This window comes from Choloepus didactylus, chromosome 5, assembly GCF_015220235.1.
Source record: "Choloepus didactylus isolate mChoDid1 chromosome 5, mChoDid1.pri, whole genome shotgun sequence".
Classification (NCBI taxonomy): domain Eukaryota; kingdom Metazoa; phylum Chordata; class Mammalia; order Pilosa; family Megalonychidae; genus Choloepus; species Choloepus didactylus.
This window is the reverse complement of record NC_051311.1, coordinates 45,182,228-45,197,843: the sequence shown is the minus strand read 5'-3', so window position 1 is coordinate 45,197,843 and position 15,616 is coordinate 45,182,228. Positions and strand designations below refer to the sequence as shown.

The 15,616-nt window shown below is 36.0% G+C and overlaps 1 protein-coding gene across 2 annotated transcripts in view; it reads right to left on the bottom strand.

Moving 5' to 3' along the window:
- The window catches only part of TPK1 (thiamin pyrophosphokinase 1), a 254,862-nt gene that overhangs the window by 197,083 nt on the left and 42,163 nt on the right, over positions 1 to 15,616 (bottom strand). For both annotated transcript variants that reach the window (XM_037835935.1, XM_037835936.1), the window contains exon 3: positions 9,007 to 9,078. In XM_037835935.1, coding sequence (XP_037691863.1) covers positions 9,007 to 9,078 — 72 coding nt within the window. The remainder of the gene's footprint in view (positions 1 to 9,006; positions 9,079 to 15,616) is intronic.

Genomic DNA, 15,616 nt, shown 5'->3' with positions numbered 1-15,616 from the left:
TGCGCTACAGTAGCTGAATTAAATATTCATCCCAATGACCTTATGATCTCAAAGCCTTAAATATCAACTATCTGGACCTTTGCAGAAAATCTGCCAGTCTCTTGACTATATGCTGAGGATATTATCATGAGTCATTAACAGAGATGTTGTCACTAAACATAAACCTGTGATATACTACACAAACTACAAAAACACACTGTTTCAGTCCAACTGCTTGAGTTTAATTCTCAACATTTACTAGTTGTATAAACTTGAATAATTCAGGTAAACACTCAGTATATCAGTTTAATCATCTTCAGAATGGGGATAATAATAGTATTCATCTTACAGGGCAATAGATTGAATGAGTTAACCACACAAAACACTGACACATGGCAAGCACTACATATGTGTTAGCTATTGCTACATTTAGTAGATGCTCTACTGTTATTAGTTGAATGTTTAATCATATGAGAGGTTAATCATAATTAGGTATTAATTTATTTGAAAAATAGAGTGGTAGTTGTGATAAAAAGAAGAGATACTGTTTAATTATATAAAGGAGTATAACCAAAAGGAGCACTAAAGAGCAAAGTTAATTCTACTTCACCTGAATGAATCCTAGGAAGGAAAATAGCACAGGGATCCTTCAAAATCTGACAATATTTGTATTATAATACCAAAAGGTAAGATCTAATTCAATAGGAATGAATCATTCCTATTGAATTACATGGGATGTAGTAGAAAAAGCCTTTGGCCTTATGGCAAACAATATGTACACTATTCTGTGTCACTAACACATGAAAATTTCTTACTTATTTAAATCTTTTTGTAGCCCCCCATATGGTTTTGTAAGACTGAGATAGATCTTTTCTGACAGCCTTATTTACAGAGACTACAGCTTGTACATAACTGTTTTGCTTAATGGACCAGAACCAAGTATGTACATTGCTCATCAGATCTTCAGTTCAATGTTCACTTAAAATGTGCTCAAAGCATAAGTTCTGTGAAACACTAAACAAAGAAAGTAACACAGTGTCAATTTGGTAGTTCAATAAAACTATAATAAGCCTAACCAACAGAGAATCTTAATACTAATGATAAAGCCACTTATCACTAGAACAGATGCCTCCGAGATAATCCTAACTAAAATCCAGATACCCTAAAGACTAGCATTTTCCCAGCTGAGGTAATCTGCTCTGTCTTTCCATGGATGCATTTAGATGACAAAAAATACACATGATATTATAACTACCCTGTAGTTAGAATCAGCAAGTCCCTAAAACCAACATCCATGACGTTGCTATATTTAAAAGTTCACATTGTTCAGTTCTACTGACATGCTCAAAAATAGAATATTTTCTCCTCCTACGGCTCCTTTCCCACTAGTAACTTAAACAAGTGTCTCACCCCCATGGGTTCCCCTTATGTCACCCCACTCCGTTTGGTCCAAACATTGCCAGAAAATTGTAGACACAGAAAGAATATAGACCACACTTTCCCCAGCCATAGGTCCATCTCTCAGTAAAGATCACAATACACCCTCTCATCTTTCCTGCTCTCCTTATCAGGCTTCTTTCCAAAGATTCCAAGCAGCTACTGCTGTAAATCTAAAAGCTCACCCAAGGACTAGTTCCAAGTTATTTTTTAATCTATAATTATACTCAAATATTAAGCAATACAAACATTCTCATCTGCATTCAATTAAATAGCATGGTCTTAAAAATAAATAAACTCAGTGATTTATCTAGTCACGAAATAATCTACTACAAGGGAGAAACCACTAAGTACCTTGGGACAAATATTTAAATACTAATCTAAATCTAATGTTATATAGATTTTAGGGTAGGGTCAAGGTTAAAAATAAATATTTCCAGATTATTAAGGGCAACGACACACATGAGAAAAAAGGAAGGTAAACATGTTTCTCTAACTGTGCTACCCCAAAGCCTGGTCTTTCAGAAGTTCTTCAAATTGAAGACATTGTATATTGCAACTGAAATGGTTCACCATGGAGAAAAGATCTTCATTTCTCAATAACAAATGCATTGCTGGAAAAGGAAACACTTGTTAAAAATTACAATGCCTGTATTTCAGGGAAGATTTTTTTAAGATCAGGTATTTTGAATGGCAGAAAGATACTACACTTTCTAAAGAACAGGACAGTATCAACTATAAGAAAAGAAATACAATAAATTGAATTTACATCTGGATAGATGACCCAAATATGATTATTTTGATGTCTACTTGTGTTTTCTAGTTTTATTTAGTAGTCCACCAGAGAAAGAATTCTGTTTCTTAATGTTTTTTACTTTTTTATTTTTGTTTCACTAAGGATACACCACTCATCCTTTTAACAAAATATGCTTAAAATCCTCTAATTAACTTTTCAGCCTCACCTCACTGAGGCTTAAAACCAGGTATGTGTATATAATTGTGTGTGTACTAACAAGTGCATGTATGTGTGCATAAATTAAACACGGGACAAATGTTTGCAAGGAGGGGGGGTACAGGGGGTGGGAATAAGTAGCCAAACTTGGAAGCCATTTTCTGATTACATTAAAAACTGATGTGCCAGTTAAGACACAGATCTAAATGGGATAGAGAAAGAAAATAAGCAGTTAAAATGTCTACACTGATTGCCATAAAGCATACAGAGCTACAGTGTGTGGCAATCCCCATTTTAGGAACATTTTCCTAATTAGTAGTACCAATTCATGTATCACCCTGACAGTTCTGAGTTAAAAACATATAAAAATTATTTCATGAAAAAGAACAGAAAAGAAAAAAGAATAAAACAGAGATAATGAAGGGATCAGTAAATAATTAATGATGGCTGACACATTTTCATCATAAACTGTGAAGTTTTAACTTTTTATAATGCACATATATTTGTATAATCAAAGACAGAAATTTAGGGAAAGACTGAAGCATTTATAGTCATAAAAATAAGTTCTCATAAAGAAATTACAGAAACAGACTAACCTTAGAATAATTATAATAAAAAATGCCCGTATACAAGGGTACTACTCAATAGCATAATTATATACAGAATTACACATGTTCTGTATAAAAGATGTATAAAGAAGTTTAAAAGATGTACTCTCTTATGGTACATACCTTAATGGGCAAAGAGGATACATTCCAATGGAACTTTTTTTAAAAATATACTGCATTTTTATTCTTTACTCACACAACACAAATCCATCCTAAGTGTACAATCAACGGCTCTTGGTATAATCCCAGTTATACATTCACCACCACAGTCAATGAGAACAGTCTCATTATTCCGAGAAAAAAAAAATCCCAAACCCCTTATATCCCCTATTTTTGACATTTAGCTTTGGTATATTGCCTTTGGTACAATTAGTGAAAGACTATTGCAATGTTTCTATAGACCTAAGTCTCCATTAATTGTATTTTTCCCATCTGCTACCCCATAATTAATACCTTGTAATGGTAACGTACATTTGTTCTAGTTCTAAGAACTAGTTCATAAGAACTTTCTTATATTTTTCTTATATTTCTTTCTAGCTCATAAGAACGTTCTTATATTTGTACAATAAACCATTGTCATCATCCACGCTAGGTTTCGCTAAGTTATACAGTCCCAGTTTTTATCCTCTAGCTTTCCTTCTGATGATGTACACAACCCTAGCCTTTCTCTTTCAACCACACTCACTCAGTTTTGTTTTCCACTATTGTGATATTGTGCTACCATCACACAGTATCATGCTATCCATTTCCAAACCTTTACAATTAACCTTATTAAACGTTTCGTACTGCTTAAGCATCAATTGCCCAATCTCTACCCTCTTTCTACCTCTTGATAACCTATACTCTTGAATTTAACTACCAGAGTTTGCTCATTATAGCAAGTTCATATTCAAGAGAACATACAATATTTGTCCTTTTGTTTCTGACTTACTTTGTCCTTGTGGTCCATCCGGACCATTGCACAGATCACAACTTCATTCCTTCCTACATTTGCACAATATTCCATTGCATGTATAAATAACAGCTTGCCCATCCGCTCATCAGTCAATGGACACTTGGGCCACCTCCATCCTTTGGGAATCATGAACAACACCACCACAAACATCAGTGTGCACATGTCTATTCATGTTCCTGCTTTCAGTTCTTCCAAGTATATATACCTACTACTGAGATTGCCGGATCATATGGCAATTTTATGGCTTCCTGAGAAATACATTAAATACATAGGAAGGGGTTGCAATGGGAGATAAGGCCAGAAGAAAAAACTATATTAGAAACACACTTAAAAAATGATGGAACAGGACTTCAGGGTCAGCTTTTAGAATAGCCCTAAGGTGATTTCAGTTATTTGGCTGTTAAAAAATGTGTTTACCATTGTGAACATAATTAACATCACTGAAATACATACATTAATGTGACTGAAACGGAAATGTATAAATGGTAACAGAATAAAAATTTAAAAAAAAATGCATGGAACTACACTACACAGTGAACCCTAAGTTAAACCATGGACTACAGTTAATAGTACAATTATAAAAATGTGCTATCAATTTTAACAAATGCGCCACACCAATACAAGATGTTCATAATAGGGTGGTTGTGCTGGTTTGAATCTACTATGTCCCTCTCAAAAGCCATGTTCTTTAATGCAGTTTTGTGGGGGCAGACTTATTAGTCTTTTGATTAGGGTGGGACATTTGACTAGGCTGTTTTTATGGAGATGTGGCCCATCCAACTGTAGGTGAGACATTTTGATCAAATCATTTCCATGGAGGTGTGGACCCCATCCATTCAGGATGGGTCTTAATTATAACACTGGAGTCCATTAAGAGAGCTCACTAACAGAAGGAGCTCAGAGAAGCTAAGAGAGACATTTTGGAGAGAAGCTAAGATATGCAATTCAGAGTTTGTTCCTGGGAGAAGCTAAGAGCCAACACAGACCCAGATGCCTGGAAATGCTTGGTGATGCAGACAGAACGACATTTGGAGATGCCAGGCTAAGAGATGAAGTCCAGAGTTTGCCTTGGAGAAGCTAAGAGAGGACCTTCAGACATTTACAGAGAAATGTCCTGGGAGAACAAGCAAGGATGCACAGGCACTGAGAGAGAGAAGCTAAGACAGACAGAAGCCCAGAGACATTTTGGAGAAAGCCATTTTGAAACCAGAACCCGGGAGCAAAGGACCAGCAGACACCACCCATGTGCCCTTCCAGCCAAAAGAAGTGTTCTAGACACCATCAGCCATTCTTCAGAGAAGGTATCCTTGTGTTGAAGCCTCAGTTTGGACACTTTTATGGCCTTAGAACTGTAAATTTGTGACCTAATAACCCCCTCTTCCCCAAAAATGCCAATCCATTTCTGGTATTTTGTATAATGGCAACATTAGCAAACCAAACAGTGGTGTATGGGAATCCTGTTTTTATGCATGATTGTTCTATAAATCCATAACTTCCCTAATAAAGGAAAAAAAAAAAAAAAAACTTTTCAACTCAACGACAAAAAGTCTTTACCTTGAACTTTTTCTAAATAATATAATGCACTTAATTCACAAATAGATATATATGGAGTAAAAGAATGATTGATAACAAAGGATTCTGAAGCATACCAATCAATTCAACCAATCTAAACATAAAAATGGCAGGTATCAAGTGTCTCTATTTTAACAACAAAAAACACACTGAACACCAGAAGTGAGAGAAGGGGGTCCTACTGAATAGAGAAATGGGAATGGGAAAGGACATCAAAATAAAAATATTTTAAACACTTTACATAATATGAAATTTGCTGAGGTTTTTCTAGTTTAAGTTCTAGTTTAACTAATACAGTAAATAGAAGTTTACATAGAGTCCTGGAATGTATAGTTTATGAAGGAAAGGTTTGTTACAACAAAACTACTATTGAAGCAATGTGCTTTATTTCCAGGAAAGAAGGGGATGGGGGGAGAGGGAGGAAAAGAAAAGCATACAGTATGAACAAAGAGTCAGTTCACCATGTAAAACAATAACTTTAGCTACTAAGAAACAGGGATAAAGCAAATTAATTCTAAGGCTTATGGAATCCCAGAAGCTCTGACCTACCTTTAACAGGAACAGACTACATCTGCTTACCTCATTATAGTCATAATTGAGAACTCACAATTACATCCCCAGCATCTAGCACAATGCCTGACACACAAAAGGGGCTCAGCAAATATCTCATACATAAACAACTGATTAGGACCCTGGACTACACACATTAGTCAATCACAAAGGGAACAGAAGGGAAAGCACTAATGTAATAAAACCAAAGACCTTGTTTATATTTCAATTTATGAATGCCACAATCTCAAAATAATGGCATTGTGCCTCCTTGACCTACAAAACACCACTGATGTGTCAAAAATTTTATAACTTCAGCCTCAACCCAAATGAACCAGGGTATGGGCAGCAGAGTATACTATGACCTAAGGTTGGTTGCCAGAGAACTGAAAAAGAAGTCATGTGAAAGAAAACAATTCCTTTTTAGAGAAAAGTCTCACACTGGAGATAATCATATGAAATTAACATAATCTGATAATCTAATCATCAGGTAATTGACATGCTCACCATTGCTCTGTAAATCATACGGAAAAGACCGGAAAAGACAACAAACTCAGGCTGAATATGACATTTTAAGAAGAAGCCAAACTCCTAGAAACCTGATATACTGTCGATCTATATAACTTTATCCCAGTGAAACACATGTCTATTATGTATTATTAGTTGCTGTGTGTGTTTAAATTTTATGTGGCTCAGAGATCTCTACTACAATTTTTTGAAGTCTCTCATAGCATGGTGCCCCAAAGTTGAGAATAACTGACCTATACATAACAAGAAATAAGCAGAGCCCTTCAAATACATTTTTTCATTTATCACATTATTTGAGGCTGAGAAAAAAAAATTACTGGAATATGAAATCTAAGGGTGATATCCATTCACAAACTATCCATTCACAAATATCCACCCAATAACTCCTGGTAGTTACAGAAAAGTTAGATAGAAAATACCGATGACAATTTATCTATATTTCTATTCATATACCTACCTATGCAGCTACTTACTTTACACTCCCAGATTAAATCAAATATACAAAATGCTGGAATAGGTAGAGATATACCTATTAACTTATAACCAAGAAAATCACCTAAACTTGGTATAAGGTATAAAAGGGAAATTACATTAAAACTTCTATAATTTAAATCTCCCTTGAGTTTCTTGTTCAGGCATTAAAACTGAATTTTACAACCTATTGTCAAATAAAGATTGCAGGAAGAAACTAAGAGATAAACCTTCACATTAGTCTTTCCCCTCTTAGGAATTAAATAGGAAATACCTACTTAACAGAAGTCCTACAAGCACAGGTTAAATTGCGAATTTCATGAAACTTATATACTATGCAACATCCTTAAAATTTCTTCGCAGTTTAACAGCCTAGCTTTTATCCCTTGATCTCTGCTCTTCACAAATCTCCCTATCACAAAACAGAAGTTACAGAAAATGTCAGATATATGAACCAAGGGCTTGCTGATATCCCAAGCCACAATACTGCCTTTCTAGACCTCTCCCATTTATTTAAAATCAACAATATTACTTGGAAGAATAGCAATACAAAAGGGGATACTACAAGCATGTGCAACATATCATCTTTAACATTCCAAAATGTAAAACTTAAAAATGTAGCTTTTATTAGGCAAACTTTCCAATAATTCATATAAATGATTGTTTTCTCTCCTTCTAATTTTGGCAATAAAACATGGTCACTCACACTCCAAACCATGTAATTTAAAAAATGTGAATAAAATAGCTTTAAAAATAACTTTCAAAAAGCTACATTAGCTACATACATAAAAGATGTGCCTAATTCATTTATTTGGTATTTACTGGCAATATGAACTCTATTAAATTCACTCTTCATTCAGAGTAATTACTAAGCCAAATATGTGCAAGACACTGCACTAGGCACCAGAGATACAGTAATAAAACAACAACAGTTTCTGGCCTTTTGAAACTTACAGTTTAATAAAGGAGAGAAACATGAAACACATTATCACATGGAGAACTACCTAAGTACAAGTAAGTAGTAAGTAACATGAAAGAAAAGTTAAATGCTAAATAATTTCAATCATTGAAGGCAACCTTAGTACAATAATAACATAAAATTTTAAGTTGGTTAACTTAGAGATGGCTAATTTTACAATAACAAGAGTTTCCACAGTAATCACATTGAACAAGAAACATTTTTTATACAGAAATCATCTATTATTTATTCCCTCTAGTATCACAATTAACTCTGTCCAGAGATGTCCCTGGATGAGAGTGAGCTTATTAACAACACAGGTTTGAGTCTATGACACATAACCTTAATGTTGAGAGTACTAAAGAGTTTCCTGTAAGAAAGGATCAGGAATGAAAGGATTATGCATTAATACATCAAAAGTCAAGTTCTTTTACCTATCTGGTTTTACCTAAAGTTGACACTGATACCTTAGCAAAGTATCCCTTTGAGAAAAATTAAAATTATTATTAATAATAATAAGTGGCCTGATATCTCAGGATTTCATGCAAAAAGAACAAAGGTTCAACACAACAAATTATATTTAATATTATTTTCTAATCTAGAGTTAACAATCCTCTAAGCTTAATGACTAATGTAAATAAATAAATAATAAAACCTGTTTCTTAAATAGAACCTTTCAGGTGTATTAATTCTGTGAATTGTCCCATTTTTAGCTATATTCTTCAGTATCCCTAGACATTCTAATATACTGGTGAACACGTCTTCTTTTTCAATTTTGCAAATCTGGTAACCCTGAATGTTGTGACAAGTGAGGCATATTGATGCTTTTTGCTGTCACCAGTGCCAGAAATATTTACATTCGAACAAATACTTGTTGAGTAATGAGGATTAATATCCACATAGTAGTTCTGAAATACAGTAGGGTGACTGATGTTAAACTATAATTAATCCTGGGGGTCCAGAGAGTAGAAATAATATAAACATTAATTAAGATTACCTTTGCTCCAAAGATGACGAAAACAGTCGTCCAAAGGCTGGTTCAGAATCAAAAGGCAGTACTTCAAATTCCCTAAAGAAATTGAAAAAAAAAAAAAAAAAAAGGGGAAAATAAAATAAGTGAACAGTCTTTTGTTCCCCTTATTTTGATATGGAATCATATATTTCTAGTCCCAAATTTCAATACACGCTACAAATTTCACTACAGCTAATTTCTCATGCCTTAATTTTAAAAGACACCCTAGATGAACTGGATCTACTTTATTCAAGGTCTATGACATTACTATATTGCTGAGGAACTTAACATAAAAATAATTAAAGGGTAAGAATGGGGAATTGTTTCTCTTGTTTTTTAACAGAAATGTTCTTGATACCAATGCTCATCTTTATGGATATATTCATCACTTTGATACAACTACTCTTCTGTCTGGCTTGTCTTTTATCATCCTGACATTATTTACAAAGTTGTGTGAGTTTGGGTAGGTGTATATTTTCACATTCTTTCTCATTCATACCCCCCAACTCCCTCAGCCCAGGTGCACCGCCCCCCCCCCATGTCTTCTTGAACTTTCCAATGCAAAATTTCATATGTGGTTCACAAAATCCTACTAGTTCTTCTCATGGTTCTTTTGTCCCAGGTTTTTAGATGACAAACAAAACACAAAAGATGGAGAAAAGTTATTTCTCCAACAATCACTCTAAGCCTTTTATGATATACATAATGCAAAATGCAATCAGGCCGTTGAAAAATCTGCCATTTGGCTTAGTCCAAACACTCTCCTTTTCTTTAAGGAAAATAATCGCTTGTGGTGATAAGAAAAATTGTTTCCTAAGCAATATCACTGCTAGAAAAGGATGGAACAATATAATGAAAAAAATTGGTTGCCATCGTCCACAGCAAACATTTTTAAGTGCTAATTATATACCAGGCACTGGGAGTAGAAAGAGGAATAAGACTCCAAGCTATCTGAGAGATAAAATGTTTAGGATAAAGACAATTTATTCAACAATATATGACAAGTGAAGAGTGCCAGGTATACAGATAAATGAGTACAGCAGAAGTTCAAAGACTAGGAAGTCAATAAGGTCTGGGAGCATACTATAAATCTTCGTGAAATGTAGATTTTTTAACCTGATTTAAAAAAAAAAAAAAAGAGACACAGAGAGATGAAAAGTTTAAGAAGCAATGCCCTAATAATGACTGGAACCTAAGACATTAATACTAACATCACAATTTAAGTTGAGATATCCAGAAAGTATTTAAGAATGATGCAAGAATGAGTAATAAAAGCAATTTATGTGTATTTTGGAATCATCCTTAGAGGGAATAGATAAAGGTAAAAGAGTAGAATAGCAGCTGAGATATTCCAAAGAAAGGAAATACTTCGAGAAAAGAATAAAGAACAAAGGCTTACCATTATGGAGTAAGAAAAAGTCAAAGGAAATGCAGAAGGAAAAGCCAGAATGGTAAAAGGACTAAGAGGGTATTTCCCAGACAACAGCACAGATGATGGAAAAGTCAAGGAGACTAAACAATGAGAAAATGTCAATGAAGGGAGTAAAAATCTCAAAGAAATCTGAAAATTCAGAGGGAGATTCAAGATAGCAAAGAGACCAAAGACTTAGTAAACTGTGAGGAAATTAAGAAAGAGGTATAGATGTCTCTACTTTAAAAAAATAAAAAGTGAAATGTGAGAAATAAATTTTAAAAATATGGCAGCAGAGTCAAAGGAAAGCATTTTAAATATAGAAGCAATCTTATACTCTAAACAGGGGGAGAGAAGAGAAAGACAGGAAATTATCCACTTATTCATTTAATAGATATTTATGGAGCACAAAGTAATTTCAAGTAGTGCTCTAGACAGTAGGGAACAAGAAAAAAGTCTTTCCCATGAGATGTACATTCTATTGATAAAAACTGAGACAGGCACATGACATCACAGATACAAAATATAAAAATTAAAATACAAACATAAAAAAATTAAGAGTATGAGTGATTAATTTATAAGAAAGTAAACAAAAACAAATGAGCAGCTGCTTGAAGAAATGGTTACAGGAGCTGACATCCACAATTCAAGAAATAGGAGTCCACTTGAAGTTAGCTAACAGGTATATAAGCATCAAATGTGTCTGTAATTTTAGGACTTTGCCCAGAAATTCTGGGAAGAAGAAGTAGGAGTAGGCTTAAGAGGAGTAAACAAGTAGGATGGTTGTCAAAATTGGTTTGGGAATTGGCAAGGCAACTTGTCAAGAGGCAAGGAAAACTGACGATACTTATTTAAGTAGCATTAGAATGAATGAATGCTTCCTTATATTCTTTCTCCTCTTATAACATAATCCAAGGGATTTTTTTTTTTTTTTGCTTTGTTTTTTGTTTGCTTGTTTGTTTGTTTTCCTGGGTATATTACTGTCAAGACTCTCTTGCATAAGAGTAAGTTGATAAGTTCCATAAGTGATCATAAGACTAAGTTCTGGCCAAGGAGATGTGAGAAGCTTTATGGTATTTCTAGGAAGTCTTGTTGAAATGAAGGCAGTAATTTCTTCTTTCCTTCCTCCATCCCGGCACCTGCAGCAAGGATTCACAGATTCATTGACTGAAATTCTAGCAGCCATCTTGGCTCATAAGAATAAGGAAAACAGACTGAAGGAGTCTGGATACCTGATGACTCCATGAACTTCCAATGTAGTAAGGTGTTACCCGCTCCAGAAGGGGGTATTTTCCTATTCTATAGAGAAAACCTAATTTTAACTAATGCAATGATCATGGTCCAGGTTGGATTAAAATAAAGATGAGCTAGGTGGAAATCAGGAGATAACTCTAAGGGAAAGTAGGCAGTAAAGTGCAGGAAGGAAAATATTAACATAACTCATTCATTCAATGTAGATGGAACATCAGTATAAGAAATTCAGAACCTGGCACATTAAGTGCTCATAAGACATTAATGGTAAAAAGCTAAGAATTTGAATAAAATGGTCCTTTTGTCTTTGACACTGCCGAAAGAGACATATGTTAAAAGAAATAAAACAAAAATTTCTATCGGGTTGGGAGGTCATTCTGGAGATACCTCAACCAGATATCACAAACTACCCAAGTATGCAAAGCCTCAAGCAACAATAATCCTCAAAACCCTAAGGACATCCAGACAACCCAAGATAAAGAACTCAGTTAACTATCTAACCTGAAGGACAATTAAGAGTACCTCAAATATCCTCCAACCAAAAACAATTTGTCTCATCTTCTTTTCCTTTAAAAATCTTTGCCTGGAAATGCCAAGATGGGCTGACATTCCCTGGCAATGCCATTTAGATTGTTACCTGAATCTGTGCTTCCGAAATAAATTATCCAAATTAACCCCAAATAAATACCTTTATGGCTTTGCAGCTTAATTTGTTATTTTTAGGTTGATGCATTCAACAACATGTCATGTTTAAATGAATTACTGACACTGGTTAGCCTTACTGATTCTTTGATATGGGAGGTCAGTATTTTCGTGATTCAAAAAGCAATAGGGTGGCAGAGAACCTAAGATGGTGGCTAGGTGAGACAGGACAAAAAAACACCTCCGTGAAAAATACTAGATAAAAACCAGAAAGTGACCCAGAACACCAGTTCCAGAGTAGCACCAGCCAGACAAGGTCTGCTAAATCTACAGGGACCATGCATTTGGTGAAACCAGGAATCTGCATTCTGAAACGAGTGAGTTGGCTGAAAGTCCCTCAGCCATGCTGCGGTGTGGGGAAACAGTGGGTTGGCATTTGGAGATGGACTAGTTCTTTTAAAAAAAAAAAAAAAAAAAAAAGCCTGGGAGCAGCTGCAGATATGACGGGGAGAGCCGCACAGTGAAGCACGGCGGGAGCGGCCTGGGTTAATGCTTCGGTGTCTGGTGTGGAGGATATCCCTTCCAACACCTGCTGCTGACAGTCTCAGGCCCAGGGAAGCAAAGGGGAGCCAAAGCGAGAAAGGACCGCACTACTTGCAGCCATCTCCCCGGCGGGTGGGGGACGCTCCTGCCTGGGGCCGGGCCTGCAGCCCAGAGTCGCACCGGGAAGCCCAGTGTGACAGGGAGGCTTTCCTGCAGCACCACTTACATGCCACAATATCAGCCGTGGACAGTGGCCTTTAATACACCCACGGATAATTGTCCCGGAGCCAGGAGGGCAATGCAGTGCGGAAAGGGGGAAGTCAACGCGCCCCATTCAACCATCTTGGAAGTGGGCTGGGAACGCCCCTGCATGGCCCGGCGTCCCAGGGCTTCCCTGGAGGCCGGCGCACACTTGTGACATGGAGCGGCCCTCCCTCAGCAGAGGTCCTGGAAGAGCACAGCAGGGAAGGCGGAACCACTGGAAATCCCAGGGAACCTATGCCAATATCAAGGACTTGTGGGTCTGTGGCAGAGAACAGCCTTAAATCTCCGGAAACACCTGGGAGATTTGATTATTAAAGCTGCCCTTCCTCCCTAACCGCTCAGACACACACCCCCCATTCAGGGCACACAGCACCGACAACACACCCAAATTAAGTGCACCAATTGGACCCCACAAGAGTCAGATCCCCACACATCACAAAGACAAAGCTGGGGAGAACTGACTTGAGGGGAATAGGTGACTCATGGACACCATCCGCTGGTTAGATAGAGAAAGTGTACACCACCAAGCTGCAGTTCCGACATATTAGAGATCAAGTAAAGCAAATGCCAAGAGGCCAAAAACAACAGAAAATCTTAAAGCTTATGATAAAACCAGACGATATGGAGAACCCAAACCTAAACACCCAAAGCAAAAGATCAGAAGACACACAGTACTTGGCACAATTAATCAAAGAACTACAGACAGGCAACAAGAGCATGGCACAGGATATAAAGGTCATGAAGAAGAGCATGGCACAGGATATAAAAGACATAAAGAAGACCCTAGAAGAGGATAAAGAAGAAATTGCAAGAGTAAACAAAAAAAAACAGAAGATCTTATGGAAATTAAAGAAACTGTAAGCCAAATTAAAAAGACTCTGGATACTCATAATACAAGATTAGAGGAAGTTGAACAACTCAGTCTCCTCGAGGACCACAGAACAGAAAATGAAAAAACAAAAGAAAGAATGGGGAAAAAATTCAAAAAAATCGAAACGGATCTCAGAGATATGATAGATAAAATAAAACGTCCAAATTTAAGACTCACTGGTGTCCCAGAAGGGGAAGAGAAGGGTAAAGGTCTAGAAAGAGTATTCAAAGAAACTGTTGGGGAAAACTTCCCAAACCTTCTACACAATATAAATACACAAAGCATAAATGCCCAGCGAACTCCAAATAGAATAAATCCAAATAAATCCACTCCAAGACACATTCTGATCAGACTCGAAAATACTGAAGAGAAGGAGCAAGTTCTGAAAGCAGCAAGAGAAAAGCAATTCACCACATACAAAGGAAACAACATAAGACTAAGTAGTGACTACTTAGCGGCCACCATGGAGGTGAGAAGGCAGTGGCATGACATATTTAAAATTCTGTGAGAGAAAAATTTCCAACCAAGAATACTTTATCCAGCAAAACTCTCCTTCAAATTTGAGGGAGAGCTTAAATTTTTCACAAACAAATGCTGAGAGATTTTGCTAATAAAAAACCTGCCCTACTTCAGATACTAAAAGGAGCCCTACTGACAGAGAAACAAAGAAAGGAGAGAGAGATATTGAGGATTTTAACAGACATATATAGAATATTACATCCCAGGTCACCGGGACACACATTCTTCTCTAGTGATCACAGATCTTTCTCCAGAATGGACCGTATGCTGGGACATAAAAACAAGCCTCGATAAATTAAAAAAAAAAAAATTAATTTGTTCAAAGCACATCTCTGACCACAATGGAATACAAATAGAAGTCAATAACCATCAGAGACTTGAAGAATCCACAAACACCTGGAGGATAAAAATGAGGTGGAGATAAAAACCCCAGATAATCAAAAGCTGAGGGACTTCATCACCAGTAATCAGTACTATAAGAAATGCCAAAGGGAGTCTAGCAGGCTGAAAGGAAGCAACACTAAACAACTGACTGAAACTACATGAAGAAATAAAGATTTCCAGTAAAGATCACATGGTAAATATAAATACCAACACTACTGTATTTTTGATTTGTAACTCCACTATTTACTTCCCACAGGATCTAAAATACATAAACTGTAATGATAAATCAGTGGTTTTGGACTCAATGTAAAATATGTAATTTTTGACAAGAACTACATAAAGGTGGGGGAATGATGGAGTATAGGAACATAGTTTATGTGTCATATTGAAGTTAAGTTGGTATCAAAGAAAAACAAGATTGTTACAGATTTAAGACATTAAATTTAAGCCCCACGGTAAACACAAAGAAAGTACCAGAGAATATGACTATAGAGATGAAAAGTAGAGTAGGGGTTCTGAGAAGTGGGGGAAGGGGCAATGGGGAGTTAAGAAATGAGAATAGGGTTTCTGTTTGGGGTAAAGGGAAAATTCTAGAAATGGATGGTGGGAAGGTGATAGCATTGCAACATTGTAAATGTGATTAATCCCACTAATGGAATGCTAGGGAGGGGATGGAATAGGAAGATTTAGGCTATATATATGTTTCCACA